General features: G+C 27.4%; 2 protein-coding genes and 1 long non-coding RNA gene across 4 annotated transcripts in view; 2 read left to right on the top strand and 1 right to left on the bottom strand.

Annotated features, from left to right (window-relative positions):
* The window catches only part of LOC124955144 (thyroid receptor-interacting protein 11-like), a 41053-nt gene extending 30864 nt beyond the window's left edge, over positions 1-10189 (top strand). For both annotated transcript variants that reach the window (XM_047509112.1, XM_047509113.1), the window contains 10 exons: positions 2457-2621; positions 2755-2862; positions 2982-3357; positions 3537-6449; positions 6533-6636; positions 6754-6853; positions 9129-9210; positions 9324-9513; positions 9603-9698; positions 9799-10189. In XM_047509112.1, coding sequence (XP_047365068.1) covers positions 2457-2621; positions 2755-2862; positions 2982-3357; positions 3537-6449; positions 6533-6636; positions 6754-6853; positions 9129-9210; positions 9324-9513; positions 9603-9698; positions 9799-9951 — 4287 coding nt within the window. In that variant the 3' untranslated portion in view covers positions 9952-10189. The remainder of the gene's footprint in view (positions 1-2456; positions 2622-2754; positions 2863-2981; positions 3358-3536; positions 6450-6532; positions 6637-6753; positions 6854-9128; positions 9211-9323; positions 9514-9602; positions 9699-9798) is intronic.
* Positions 1712-9990, bottom strand: LOC124955150. Its single transcript, XR_007102778.1, has 3 exons — positions 9806-9990; positions 8307-8420; positions 1712-2197 (listed from the first exon to the last, which is right to left on the bottom strand). It is a non-coding gene; the product is annotated as an uncharacterized LOC124955150 (long non-coding RNA).
* Positions 10190-11357: 1168 nt separating the features above from the next.
* Positions 11358-13252, top strand: LOC124955147 (protein YIPF1). Its single transcript, XM_047509127.1, has 4 exons — positions 11358-11667; positions 11790-12175; positions 12327-12507; positions 12651-13252. Exons 1-4 carry the CDS (start codon positions 11466-11468, stop codon positions 12857-12859), a joined length of 978 nt encoding a protein of 325 aa, XP_047365083.1. The 5' UTR covers positions 11358-11465; the 3' UTR covers positions 12860-13252.
* The last annotated feature ends 1748 nt before the right edge of the window (positions 13253-15000 follow it).

Below are 15000 nucleotides of genomic sequence, written 5' to 3'. Positions count from 1 at the left end.
ACGACTTGGTTACAGGATAAGATTACCGATTAACTCTGAGGTCTCTCTTACTTTGTCCTACATGAACGGTACTCAAAGTTTCTCTATTAGAACCTCCTCCTTTCTTTACTAAATAATATATTCTCCTTAATCATCTCTTACAATATTAACATTTTACGAGAAGTATGTTATTATGAAGAAAGGAAAAAAAAAAAAAGAAAAAGAAAAAGAAAATAAAACGACGAAATTGTTTGTTATAAATAATTCATAAAAGATTATTATAAAGAAATATATATATATATATATATATAAAAAGAGATAAAGTAGACCAAGGAGATAAATGATTAGCAATAAAATTAATAGAAAATATTGACAGTAGTAAACCGATGATGAAGAGGAGGAGACCTTCGACTTAAAATGTCCATAAGGATATTATTATCCATCCGGTTTTAGTTAGCAATACAATAGATGTTAGAGAGAGATCTTAAAAAAGATGAATATAAAAAATGGTCTTTAACCGTTATTTGCATTTCCAAGGAAGATCGAATCTATGGCAAGGCGAAGTGTATCGCCTTCGGTTTTCTTCCTTCTCTCTCTTTCTCTCTCTCTCTCTCTCTTTCTTTTTTTTCTTTTCCTTTCTCTTTATCACGATCGACTCACCGACGGGCTATGCGTTCTCTGAAAAGCGAACTACGAATTGACTTTTAGATGAAGAGCCTCTTTCGGACGCGTTTTTAAAAGTCTGGTGTCAAAGGAACGATGCATTGTATACGTGGAAAGAGAACTTATGTTTAGTTATATCCTCCTCTTTATGGGTCTTTTTGGGATACCGTTTCATGACTAATGACGACGATACACACACATATATATATATATGTATGCGTGTGTGTGTGCATATATGTATACACACATTATGGATCTTAAATTCTTAAACTTTATAATTTTACAATCTGAAAAAAGCAAACAAATTAATTTACAAAGTCTCGAAAAAAAATTTTTTTTTTTTAATTATCTAAAAACTTGGTCCACCTTGTATACACACACACACACACACACACACATATTATATATATATATATATATATATATACATATACATATATACACATTGATTCGCTTTTAAAGAATTATGAGGTAATAAATTTCATATTGGTAAAACGCAATTGATATGAAAGTTCTTTTATATCCAAATTCGACGCCATTTTTGTTTCTTCGCGTATCAAAAAGATGGCCGATCGCGTCGATCATACCACGTGACCATCCCCATTCTCGATCCTCTATTATAATCAAAAATATTAAGCTTATGGATGTTTAGTTTAAAAATGAAGAAGAAGATGAAGATGAAAAAAAAACAAAACAAAAAAGAAAGAGAGAGAGAGAGAGATAGAAAGAGAGATAGAAATAAAAAAGCTAAATATATCAGAGTCGTGTAAGGACAACTTGGCCATCATAGAACGTTCGTTGCATAACTCAGACAATCTTCGTGGAATGACAAGGATTTTGTAAGGTCTCCGCGTGCAAAATCTTGACATCCTTTCTCATTCGGTTACGCGGGCAAATTCGAATGGCCTATTGGATCACATGAGGCGTAGTGTCTCTTAATATAATAATAATAATAATAATAATAATAATAATAAAAGTAGTAATAATAATAATATATATATGTATATATAAACTTATATTTTGTTTCCTGTAAAGTCATAACTTTTTCTTTTTTTCCTTTTTCTTACGAGCGATAATAATATTCGAATTGCATAATTCTTGACTCTCTTTTTATTTCTCTTTTTTATTTTTTATATCTTTCTCGTTCTTCTTTTTTTTCTTCTTCTTTTTCTTCTTTTATTTCTTTTTTACATTTTGCCACGGACCTGCACGCTAGGACATAACACAACCAACAACGACGTGTATACACCACAGTGTTTCGTATTGTCTCTTTCTCTCTCTCTCTCTCTCTCTCTCTTTCTCTCTCCCCTCTCTTTCTCTTTCTTTCTCATTCAATGTCTGACACACTGTCAGATGCTTATGTAAACGTGCATAACAATACTAAGTCGCTAATAATACGGCTGCCCGCGGCGGATGCATTTTCCTTCTTAACTCGAATCGTCAGAGCATTAGTGTCCTTTCAATACCCACGACTATTTCTAATGCAATAGACAATCATCCTAATTCTCGTTGGGAACACTGAGCTCCGATCATCTCGTTGAGAACGTCTGTCGATCTAAAAAAAAAAAAAAAAAAATAAATAAAATAAATAAATAAATAAATAAATAAATAAATGAATAAAAAGAGAGAAAGAAAAAAAATATATCAAAAATATAAACCCAAATGACAAAATTGTCCCTCTATGCTTTAATCTTTCGTTTAATTGTTATATCTTACTTTTTTTTGTTTTTCTTTTATATATATATATATATATATATGTATTATTATTATTATTATTATTATTATTATTATTATTCGTTTTTTTTATTTCTTAGAACGAAAACCAAGAAGAAGATGGGGATGTTTTCTTTTGGGATCCAACGTCGATCAAAAGTCGTAATTCAAAAAATCAGAATCATGCTAGGCAATTGCAGGAACAATTGGCCCAAGCCACCATGAAAATACGTGAATTAGAAGTTGAACTTAAACGAACACAAAAGGTCAGATTATAATCTTTTCTGTTTTATTTTTTCTTTTTTCTTCCTTTTTTTTTTTTTTTTTTTTTTTTTTTTATCGTTTCTATAATTAAAATTAGTAGATCCTCTAAGGATATATCGTTTTCTTTTGATTTAGGTAAACAATGGAAGTATTATGGACGAACTTCCGGATGGCCATCAAAAGGCAGAATATTTACGAGCTAAACAAGATATGGTGAATAGAATCGTACGAATGGAAGAGAAGGTATAAAATGATTATTTTCAAACTATTTTATTATTTTCGATATTAATTATGTAATCCTTTTCTCTCTTTTTTTCTTTCTTTCTTTTTTTTTTTTTTTTTCTTTTTTTTTGGGTCTTTAGAACCGTGAAGTCGAAAGGAACGTTAAACGAATGCAGGAAGACGAAATAGCCTTGGTAAATGATTTTTATACGGTAATATCGAAATTGGATTATCAGGAAAAGGTCAAACTGATTCGAGAAGCTCTGAGAAATTTGGAAAATGATAAACAAAAGTCTTCTTTAATCGGCAAAAAGGAAAAGTCTGATACCGATGAGAAGTTCGATAAAACTAATGAAAATAATGAATCTGAAAATTTCAAATCAGATATACAGGATAGTTCTTCGTTGAGTAATAGGGAAGCTGAATTGTCTAGAAAAATTCTTGAATTGCAGGATGAAAATAAGAATCTTAATATAGGTATCGAGGAACTTGATAGGCAACACACGGAATCAATTGGTTCGTATAAAAACATTTAAATAAATCAATTATATTACTTTGTAATTGTTTAAAGAGTTTGATTAGATTAGAATGAAAGAAAAAAAAAAAAAAAAAAAGAAAAAAAAAAGACAAATGTGTATATTACTCTAAATTTTTTAATTATATAAATTTAATTATTTTTATCTCTTTCCTCGTAGAAAAATTATTGTCTTTGAAGGAGGATATTGAGAAGAAACATCAATGCCTTCAAAATGCTTATGAACAACTTTACGTTGATTATAATCAGGCAGAAGGTAAAGTTTTGGAATTACAAACTAAACTTAGTTCAATGGAGGAGACAAATAAGAGTCCACTTAAAAAAGAATCATTGAAAAGCGAAGAGAAAAATGTTCAAACTGAGGAATGTGAAAGTATCAAAAATAAAGGAAGAAAAGATGATGATAATGATAATGATAATAATAATGATAATTCATTGTACGAATTGGAACAAAGGGTGAAGGAAATTTTGAAAAATTCATGCGTAGAAACGAGTGAATCTAAAGAGTCAATTTTTGAGACTGTCGCGAAACGATACGTCGAAACAAGCTGGAAGAAGGACGTTTTAGAAAGGAAGGTAACCGAGATTACGCGAAATCTAAAGGAGACGACGGAAATGAGGGATAATTTGCAGCTTGAATGCGACGACATGCAGGCTCACATAGATTCGTTGCTGTTAAATATTCAACATTTGAAATTGAATCTACCATCTATTCCTGAAGCTAGCGAGGAACGTGTTGCCTCATTGGAAACTGAAACGGAATCCTTACAGGAGGAAGTTAAACGATTAAGGGAAGAAAATGATACATTGAGAAAGAGATCAAATATTACTGATTTAATATCATTGAAATTGGAAAACGGTGAGATCAATTTAGAAGAGAATTTTATTGACAATGAGAATGTCGTTGATATTGTACATTCTGATGTCAGAAGGCGAGAGGAAGATTCTGTGGAAGATTTAAAACGTAAACTGTTAGAGTTTTCCAATGAGACCAGCGAATTGAGAATGTCTTTGGAAAAATATAAGGAAACCATTGAAGAGCTTAAATTAGGTAAAGAGAATATAGCTCACGAATTGAAAGCTTCAGTTTGTAGTATGGAGGAATTGGAAAGGGAATTGAAAGTTACATTGGACGTTAAGAATGAGCTCGAACGTGAAAATGGCGATTTGATTAAAGAAAATGAAGTGTATAGAGCAGATTTGGCTAGATTTAAGGAAACCTCTGATGATTCAAAGAAAGAGGAGAACGATCTATTGGAACAATTACGTGAAAAATTGGACATGGTAAATATTGAGAGAAATGATTTGGAATATGACTTACTTAATATGAGAAAAGAACTCGACAATGCTTTGCACGAGGCAGATGTAAAACAAGAATTGATAATGCAATTGAGCCAAGAGAAAGAAAAGTTCACGAGGGAGAATACTACGTTGTTGGATCAATTGACAGCGAATCAAGTTGAATCCCAAGAAAAAATTGAACTGTTGAACACTGAAAGATCTTTGCTCGAAGAGGAACAATCGGAACTTCGATTGGAATTAGTTACGTGCAAAGAAAAAATTCAACAACTTGCGAATAACGAAGATAAATATGCTATGATAAATTATGAATTTGATATTGCCAGAAAGAAGATAAATGAACTTTTATCGGAGAATAATGTACTTTATGGGCAATTGGATAAAATTCATGAACTCGAAAAAGAATTGAATGAGAAGAAAGCTGCTGAAAATGAGTTACATTTGTTAAAAAATAAATTTATAGAAACTGAAGCTGAATTAAATAATTTACGTTTAAAAGAGAAGGAAATTGCTGCGAAGGAATTAAATTTATTACAGAATAAATTTATTGAAACTGAAACAGAATTAAATAACTTACGTTTAAAGGAAAAGGAAATGGCTCAGGTACAAGATGATTATAACGAGATCGTAATTTTGAGAGATACGATAACAAATTTAAACAATAAAATCTGTTTGTCCGAAGAGAAATGTAAACAATTGGAATCGAATATTTTATCGTTGGAATCTGAAACAAATGAAAAGATTTTGTCAAAGGAAAATTCCTTTGAAAATGAAAGGCATAAGTTAACAAATAATTTGGAAGAAAAGAATTTGGAAAATGAAGGATTAAAGGATATAAATAATAAATTAACAATGGAAATAATAGAAATGAAAAATCAATTGGAATCGACTATTGAAGCTAATAAAGAAAATTCTATTATGGCTAAGGAAACGATAGAAAGTTTATCTCATCTTATCAAAGAGAAGGATAATGAAATTGAATCATTGAAGTTGAATAATCAAGCAAATGCAGCTAATTCGAATGATCTTCTAACTATACAAAATGAAAGAGATGAACTTGTAAAATTAGTTCACGTTAAACACAATGAAAGTATACAGTATCATGGTGAAATTCAACGATTAACTCTACTCTTAAATGAGCAAGCATCTCAAGTTCGAAATTTGTTAACTGAGCAAAATCAAATAACTACATTGTTGAAGGATAAAGATATCGAACTTGCGGAAACTCGAAACGAATTACAAATTTTACAGGAACGATTGGAAAATATTAAGGACACCGATAATAATGAAGAAATTTGTAGAATTCCAGGACATTTGACACAAGTACAAGAAATGGGAATTCTTAATGATAAATGTAACGCATTGGAGGCTGCTTTGATTCAAGAACAATCTAATAATAGAATGTTACAAAATCAATTTGTTGAAAGTCAAAGTAAAGAAGTTAACGCTGGTAAAGAATTAGAAAGATTGAGAACTCATTTGGTAGAAATTGAATCAAGTTATACGGAGGAAGCTTTAATAGCTGAGGAAATGCGTAAAGAATTAGAGGGGAAATTATTACAAGCTGAGGAAAAACTTAAAAATTCTTCTACCGTATACACATCGGCGAGCATAAGAGCGAATCAACAAGTTGAAACGTTGCAACAACAAATGTCTCTTATTATTCAACAAAGGGACGATATACAAAATAAATTATCTATGGCAGAGGATAAAGTTTTATCGCAAATGACTGCTTTAACTAATTTGCAAATAGTTTTGGAACAATTCCAAAGAGGTATGAAAAATCATTTTTCTTGGATATAACAATTATGAAATTAATTATTATTCGCTTATATTTTTTTTTTATTTTAATTCTAGAAAAGGAAAGGGATATTAAAAGAGCTATGGAAAAGTTACAATTGCAACTTCAGGAGTCGCATAAGAAACAAGAAGAATTATTAAACGAAATCTCCTGTCTCAAGGTTCGTTTTAATTTTTCTATATCTTTTAAACGAATAAAATTATTAATTAATTTAATACATATATATGTATATATATATATATATACATAAATATATATATATAATATACGCATATAGGAACAATTAACAGAAGCTCAGGAGTATTTGCAAGCTGCATCTAGATTAAGCGAACAGCTGGATAAGAAAACAGAAAGAATAGAGCAATTAAATCAAGAAGGTAATTCCTTAAATATTTTTATACATTTTTTTTTTTTTCATCTTTGTTTGCATCTTGTTCTTTACATATCGCATGGTTAGTGTTTTGAAATTTTTAATAATTTGTAATACATATTTCAATTATTTTGCCTTTAAAAAAAAAAAAAAAACAAAAAAAAAAAGAAAAAAGAAAGAAAAGAAAAATGTTTTTGCTTTCCTTAATCTCATGATTATTGTCATATAAATGAACAAATATTTATTTTTTAAAGATTGTTGTATGCTAAGTAATTATAAGAGACGCGTATGTCGTACTTATATTCAATAATTATTATCTATTCTGCGATTTTTTTTTTTTTTTTTTTTTTTTTTTTTTTTTTTTTTTTTTTAACACATACATTTGGTACACACACACACACACACACACATTGTATGCTTCTACGATTTTGACAATATAAAAACATTGGTTATAACTTCTTGGTATTCCCCTGAAATGTTATTTACAGAACTTCGGTGTAATAAAATTGATAATACTAGCAACAAGATCAAAACTACATTACAATCATCAGTTTGACTGTATGCTGTGACTAATCTGTGAAAAGACATTACACATATAATATCTGATAGTGTAGTCAAATATCAGCTGGTAATTCTGGGATTAAACTGTAGCCCCAGGATTCTTGCTGGTATCCGGCTACGAATCAGACCCCACCGCCTTTGCACACTAAATCACATCTTGGTTGGCTCATGCATTGCCACTGGTGCTGGTGCTCTCTTCTTTCATTTTACTAAATGTGGACATTTTCTTGAGTGATTTTTTGGAGGTATAAAATTTTTTTGTTGGGAAAAAAAAAAAAAAAGAAAAGAACTGATTGTTATGGTTATTATTTTATAGTTTCTTCATAAATATATATATATATATATGAAGGTATTGTTTTGTTATTAATACTTTTAGTATAAAAAAAAGTAAAGGAAAAAAAAAAAATTAAATAAATAAAACAAAATGTATAAAGATACTTGTACTTTGAAGCTTTTGCTAGTCTTTTGAGACCTTGATATTTTATCAATATGTAAATGGCTTAATATATATATAACACCTTGGTATTATTATTAAATGACGCATGCAACACAAGCAAGTAAACAATGTAGACATATTAAAATTTATAAATTATTAGATACAAAGATTTTATTTAAATAATTAATTGAATATTTAAAAATGTAAGTACTTATTTAGATCTGATGAAAATGATTGTAAACTTTGTATATTGAGATATTAATTCAATTATTATCTATGTTATTATCTAAGGTATATGGACAAATTAAATTAAATATAAAAAAAAGTATAATTTATTAAAAATTATATGAATCTAATGTATTATATAAATATATGAGTTTTTACAAAATCAAAATGTATGTTAGATACTGTAATATTTAATCGCATAATCGTTGAAATTAAAAATATATATATATATACATACGTGTTACAAAATTGGTGGTAACGTAGAAGTGGGTAATCTCATGCGGTAACCGTGAGTGTGTAAAATGTAGAAGCTCATATTACCTCGTGGGGTTTCCCACCCGTTGCTAATATTCTGCAGAAAAAAAGGGGGAAAAAATTTTGAAAATTTGAAATTACACAAGAGATTATTCCATATAATAATAATAATAATAATAATAATAATAATAATAATAATAATAATAATAATAATAATAATAATAATAATATAATAATAATAATAATAATATATAATTGGAAATCTTGAAATAAAATTTATTTCTTACACAATATATTTAAATAATAGTAGTTAAATATATATATTGACAAAAGCTTTCTTAATTTTAGTGGCATGTTATATATGATATCTTAGTTTGCTAGAACGGCATGATAAACGAAGAGAATGCAGCATGTGCAATTAAGATGTGGGTGTGAGTATTACATCAGGTACTGGTGTAATATCAAAACTACCAGTACTTGTGTTATACTTGCGCTCATGTCCGTTCAGCGTACCAATCTGCCAACTTTACAACGTCTCAATGAATGCACACGTATATATAAATCAAAAATTGTCTTTTTTTTTTTTTTTTTTTTTTTTTTTTTTTTTTTTTTTAAAGGAAGTTTCCTATTGTCAATTTTCACTTTTCTTCTATTTAATTTGGATCATTTAGTCAAATCAATATCACAAGCATTCGTTTCCTACTAGTATGATATAATTTATATATTATATAATAAATAAATAAATATATATATATATATATATATGTATATATATATTCATTGATTTTCTGTTATTAATTTTCAGTTGAAAGATTAACGGAATTGGTAAATACTGCTGATCAGAGAATAGAAGAAGCAATGCAAAGTGGAGTAGGAAAAGTTGATAAGTAAGTTGATGATTTCTAAATTATATGATATATATATATATATATATATATATATATATATATATATGTATATTATCTTATAAACATTAATAAATAAATCATTTTTTTTTTAGGAGCCTTATGAAAAATCTCTTGCTTGGATATTTGTCTTCGTCTACAGCAGACAAATCATCTGTTCTAAGAGTATTTGCCACTGTATTAGATTTCACAGAAAACGATAGAGATAAAGCTGGTCTTAACAATGGTATTGCAAATAACAGCTGGTTTTCTCGTCTTAGCGGTGGAAATGGCGCTCCTACTAAGGCAAGTATAAACATTTTTATATCAAATAATATTTAATATAACATTCATTTATATATATATATATATATATATATATATATTTATTATAGGATCAAGAGGCATCGCTTTCAGCTGCTTTTGTAAGATTTTTAGAAAGTGAATCTAAACCAAAACCACAATTACCTGGTTTGCCAATATCTTCATCGGTAAGAAAGATATATATATATAAACTAAAAAAAAAAAAATATAAAAAAAAAGAAAAAAGAAAATCTTATTCAATCGTAATAATAAATATTATATTTTTAGTCCTCACCTCGTCCAACGCATAGCAGACAGCATTCAACGTCATCTAATCATTCTACATTGTTGCTTTCTAATGTTACACTTCCAACATTCCCAGATTTTGTCCCAGCAAGAAATACAGGATCTATATTGAAAGAAGTATTAAAGGATAGCTGATATTAAAAGCAATAATAAATGCAGTTAATATACACAACACTCGATGAATAGCAAAACAGGTTGTAAAAAAAAAAAAAAAAAGAAAAAAAAAGAAAAAAAGACACAAAAGAAAAAAAAAGAAAAAAGAAAAGGAAAAATAATACAAGCTATAAAAAAAAAAATATCACCTATCTGTTGTCGAGCCTAACTTTTTATTCGGACATTGATATTGTATAATATATTGCGCCTGAAAAATAATGAATTGTTCCTTTAAGCATGTTCGTGCTGCATTTATCGGATAGCTTGATTAAAATAAATTTCTATGATCTAAGCAAGGAGATACTTCGGAACAAAGAATTTAGAAATTTTAACGAAAGAATTCACCATTTACCATGTGATATTCTTTCTATGGAAAAGCAATAAAAAGTAAGGAATATGTGTGTTCGCGATATTTTCACAAAGGACACTAAAAAATTTTCCCTTCTCCTCCTACATACACACACACACACACACACCACACACACATAATTCTCTAATTTTATATATAATAACAATTCAAATCAATTAGTAACTTATTAAAATTCTGGAATAATTTTCTTAAAAATCACACAAAAAGTTGTTTTCTCATTCATATACAATAAAAACTTACTTCCTGCTTAGATAGAAAAAAAATAAAAAAAAAAATAAATAAATAAATAAAAGAATAAAAAAAATAAAAAACAAGGAAAAAAGCTTGTAAACATTGAAATGAATTTAGTCGTAATTAATTATTAGTAATTTAAAATATCTCGAAATATAATTATGATGATTTACCACAAGTAAAAAAAAAATTTGCTTGCTGTACATAAAGTATATGTAGGTTGTTGGAACTGCACATGAAAAAAAAAAAAAAAAACAAACAAAACAATAAATATATTTTGTTGTCCTACATTACCTTTCGTTTTTTTTTTTTTTCGTATAATATATATAAAAAAATACTCGTTTGTATTCTATTAATAATAAATTACATATTGATATATTTAATAAGCCAATGATACGCGTAACAATAATATTTATGTACGTTGAATGTAACCTCTTTTTTTGTTTGCCAATTGAAAAAAGGCGGGCTGAGAAGTATTTATCACGTGATATTCAAAAATATTTCTTTTTTTTTCGTCCCTCATTAATTATACAATTTTATATCGTGCTTTGAGATTATCAGCAAAATAAAAATAAACAATACGAATGACTTTATTAATATTTTTGCGATCTAATATTAATAATAAAACGATAAAATGAAAATTTATAAATAATTTCACATTTTATTTCTCTCGAATGTTATATCAATGATTTTGACTAATGTAGTACTAAATGTATTATCACAGATCGTGGATAATCCTATTCTCTGATTGGACGATTTATTATGACTACGAACGATATATATCGAAATACTATCGTATGACTAGTCGATATGGTGTTTTTTCCTTTTCGCAATGTGCCCAGCTGGCAATTGTCAAATACGTTTTAGAAATAAAGCAAAATAATTAGAATTAATCATGGACGGTGATCGTACAAAGAACACAGATTCTCAATTTATATCATTCCATGATTTTTCTACGATGAATCAGCCAAGTAACGTTGGCCAAGCACAACTTGACATTGGTGCTTCCACTCATCAAACTTTTAATAATTTACCAAATGATACTACAGGAATCGGTATTCTTGAAGATCTACATGGTATACCCAACAGAAATGAAGGTTAATAATTGATATAACATATATTAATCAATTTTTCTCTATAACAATACATCAATTTAATTTCATTGATCAAAGTTATAATCTAATTTTATTATTCATTAATCATTATATTATTTTAACAGATATACCTCAGTACAGTTTCTGGACAATTGAATATTATCAGAAGTTTTTTAATGTTAATACCAATGATGTATTAGAACGTATAAAAAGATCAATGTTTCCTCATACTACTGAAAATTATTTGGTAACGCACATAAGACCTAATCCAGATTTGTATGGTCCATTTTGGATATGCGTTACATTAGTATTCTCAATAGCAATAAGCGGTAACATGGCTAATTATTTACAAACGGCCAATTCTAGTCATTATCATTGGAGATATGATTTTCATTTAATATCATATGCCGCAATTTCAATATTCTTATATGCTTGGCTTTTACCACTTGTCTTATGGGGTGCATTGAAGTGGACAACAAGTATGAGAAATACGGAAGAAGAATTGATAGAAGTAAATTATATAATATTTCTTTTTCTCTTTTTCCCTTTTTTTTTTTATCTTATCTTTTTCATTTGAACACCTCCACAGAATAACAAAATCCTTTGGTTTTTTTTTTTTTTTTTTTTACTTTTCATTTCTTTTTCTTCTTCTTTTTTTTCAGTCATACGCATCTCCAGGACTTTTAGAGATTATATGCCTTTATGGATATTCTTTAACCATTTACATTCCAGTTGCATTTTTGTGGACAATACAAATCAATTGGTTACAGTGGACTTTAGTGATAATAGCCACATTTTTATCGGGTGGTGTATTGCTTCGTTCATTGTACCCTGTCATCTCAGGTAAGAGAAGATTTTTATATATATATATATATATTATATCTTTATATTATTATAATATTAAAATTTAATCGTTTATTAAATAAAAAAAAATTATATATCTATATATATCTATATATATATATATGTATGTATATATATTACAGGAAAGCATAGAATAATATATATTACCATAATACTTGGTATGCATCTTCTTCTGGCAACAGGTTTTATGATATATTTCTTTCATGTACCGTCCAAAATATTACCGCAACAAGCAAACGAATTATTATCTTCCGTATTATCATCTACAGAAAATATCAATAATAAAATGATGATGGAAAACGTTGTGTTGAATAAAACGATTAAAACTTAAAGAGATAATCTATAGAATATATTTGATAAGAATTTCATCAGATCCATTCGTTGACATAAATTAAAAAATGTATTCGAATGTATCATACAAATCGCACATAATATTGAAATGGAAAATTTATAAAATTTATGTTCTTATAAAGGTAATAAAACCTTATTTTTTACTTTACCTTTAAAACAATCCGTACATAGATATAATCAAGTAAAAATCAAAACTCTGAAAAAAAAAAAAAAAGAAAGATGAGAAACAACTCCAGGATTCCTTAATAAAAACCATAATGATAATCGTTTTGATATGAAAAAAAAAAAAAAGTATTTAGTAGTTCGCAATAACTATTGTGTATACACAGATATTTTAATGTTTAGGAAAATACATAATAACGAGTTTAAAGTGTTTGGTTGATTTATTTGGTAACCCTACTGTTCCACAAAGTAGGGAAGCGTTACATCAATGTAACACATATCAATCACGACCATACGAATCTTCATGTTGTACATAGTAGTGTGTCATATATATATATATATATATATACATATACATATATATATATATACATAATATAATAGATTATTTATATATCACTAATCGTATGTAATTAATATCTTGTTCATTCCCATTAACCAGTGTGACAAAAGGCAACATTCATTTTGTAATAGTATCTTTACGTTATTATTATCATCAAGTATATATTAATACATAATAAATAAATAAATAAATATATGTATATATATATATATATATTTATTTATTTATTTATATTTATATTTATATTTATATTTATATTTATATTTATATTTATATTTAATTAATTATTGACATGATATACATATACAAATATATACATATATACCATACCAATGATTAATTCGTTTCGATCCAAGAATCCTTGAGTCTTTGTAATAAAACAAGCATTGGTATATATTAATTACATCTTGTAATAATATCGCTTTGTTACATATTAATTAATATACCAATTTTTTTTTTTTTTCTTTATTAATTTATTTCGACTCAATTTCGTTCTAATCTCGTTAAGACGACTGAAAACTTTCGAATAACGCTCTTTTCTTTTTCATTCATATTATTATTATTCTCTTAAGAAGTAGCAACATCTTAAGAGATAAAGAAAGAGAATGAGAGAGAGAGAGAGAGATAGAGCGAGAGAGAGAGAGAGAGAGAGAGAAATAAATAAATACATTTTCGCGAAGTAAAATACATTTCGATTATTAATTATGGATAATCGTATGATTTTACATAACCAAATATATATATATATATATATATATATATATATATATATACCGACGTTTATACGAAATGTCTTCCGAAAGTTTTACGAGCCCTTATCGATGTGAGCGTCACATTTTTATTGTATAAAATACGAAAGTTTTTTATGAGTTAAAAGCTTAAAATATTAATGCAAGATCCAATAATAATCCCTTTCAAAAGATCCGCACTTGTTTTATACAATTACACCATTCTTATTAATCGATCCTATGATTATTAGTTATTTTAAAATAACGCGCGTTTCAATATCGTATCGAAAAAATGTCAATAGATGGCAGGTCGTTATATTACGCCTGAACAATGATTTACTTTCGTAAGGCCGCCATTTTCTATCATTTGGTTGCGGTCAATTAGGCGCGATAAGTAAAACAAAAAAGGACGAACAAAAAATTATGATAATAAATTTTCCTTTCCTTTTTGATTTATTAGTAATAAAAATAAAAATAAAAAAAAAAAATAATAATAATAATGACAATGATAATGATGATGATAATAATAATAATAATAATAATAATAATAATTGTAATAATAAAAAGAAAAGATTCCTTCTTTAATTTTTCATGATACTCGATAGCAAATTAACAAAAGAACATTTTTACGACTAATGCTCACAACGATTTGGTCCTTATTGGTGATGATGATGATTATTATTATTACTTTTTTTTTTTCTTTTTTTCTTTTCCTCTTTTCTTTTGCTCTTTTACTTCTTTATGTTCATTACGAGAAAATATTACAGTCAAAGATTACGAATATTGGTAGGAACGTAATTAATAATAATAAATTCTACGACAGTCTAAAAATCGTATTTTTTTTTTCTTTCCTTTTCTTTTCTTTTCTTATTTTCTTTCTGTACGATC

This window comes from Vespa velutina, chromosome 17 (genome assembly GCF_912470025.1).
Source record: "Vespa velutina chromosome 17, iVesVel2.1, whole genome shotgun sequence".
NCBI classification, from domain to species: domain Eukaryota; kingdom Metazoa; phylum Arthropoda; class Insecta; order Hymenoptera; family Vespidae; genus Vespa; species Vespa velutina.
This window is presented reverse-complemented; position numbering and strand designations above follow the sequence as displayed.

Bases quoted from the DNA above. Each gene is read 5' to 3' on its own strand.
- LOC124955147 (XM_047509127.1), top strand. From the start codon at position 11,466: ATGGACGGTGATCGTACAAAGAACACAGATTCTCAATTTATATCATTC. The intron at 11,668-11,789 runs GTTAATAATTGA...TTATTTTAACAG, and splicing joins TATACCCAACAGAAATGAAG to ATATACCTCAGTACAGTTTC. The intron at 12,176-12,326 runs GTAAATTATATA...CTTTTTTTTCAG, and splicing joins CGGAAGAAGAATTGATAGAA to TCATACGCATCTCCAGGACT.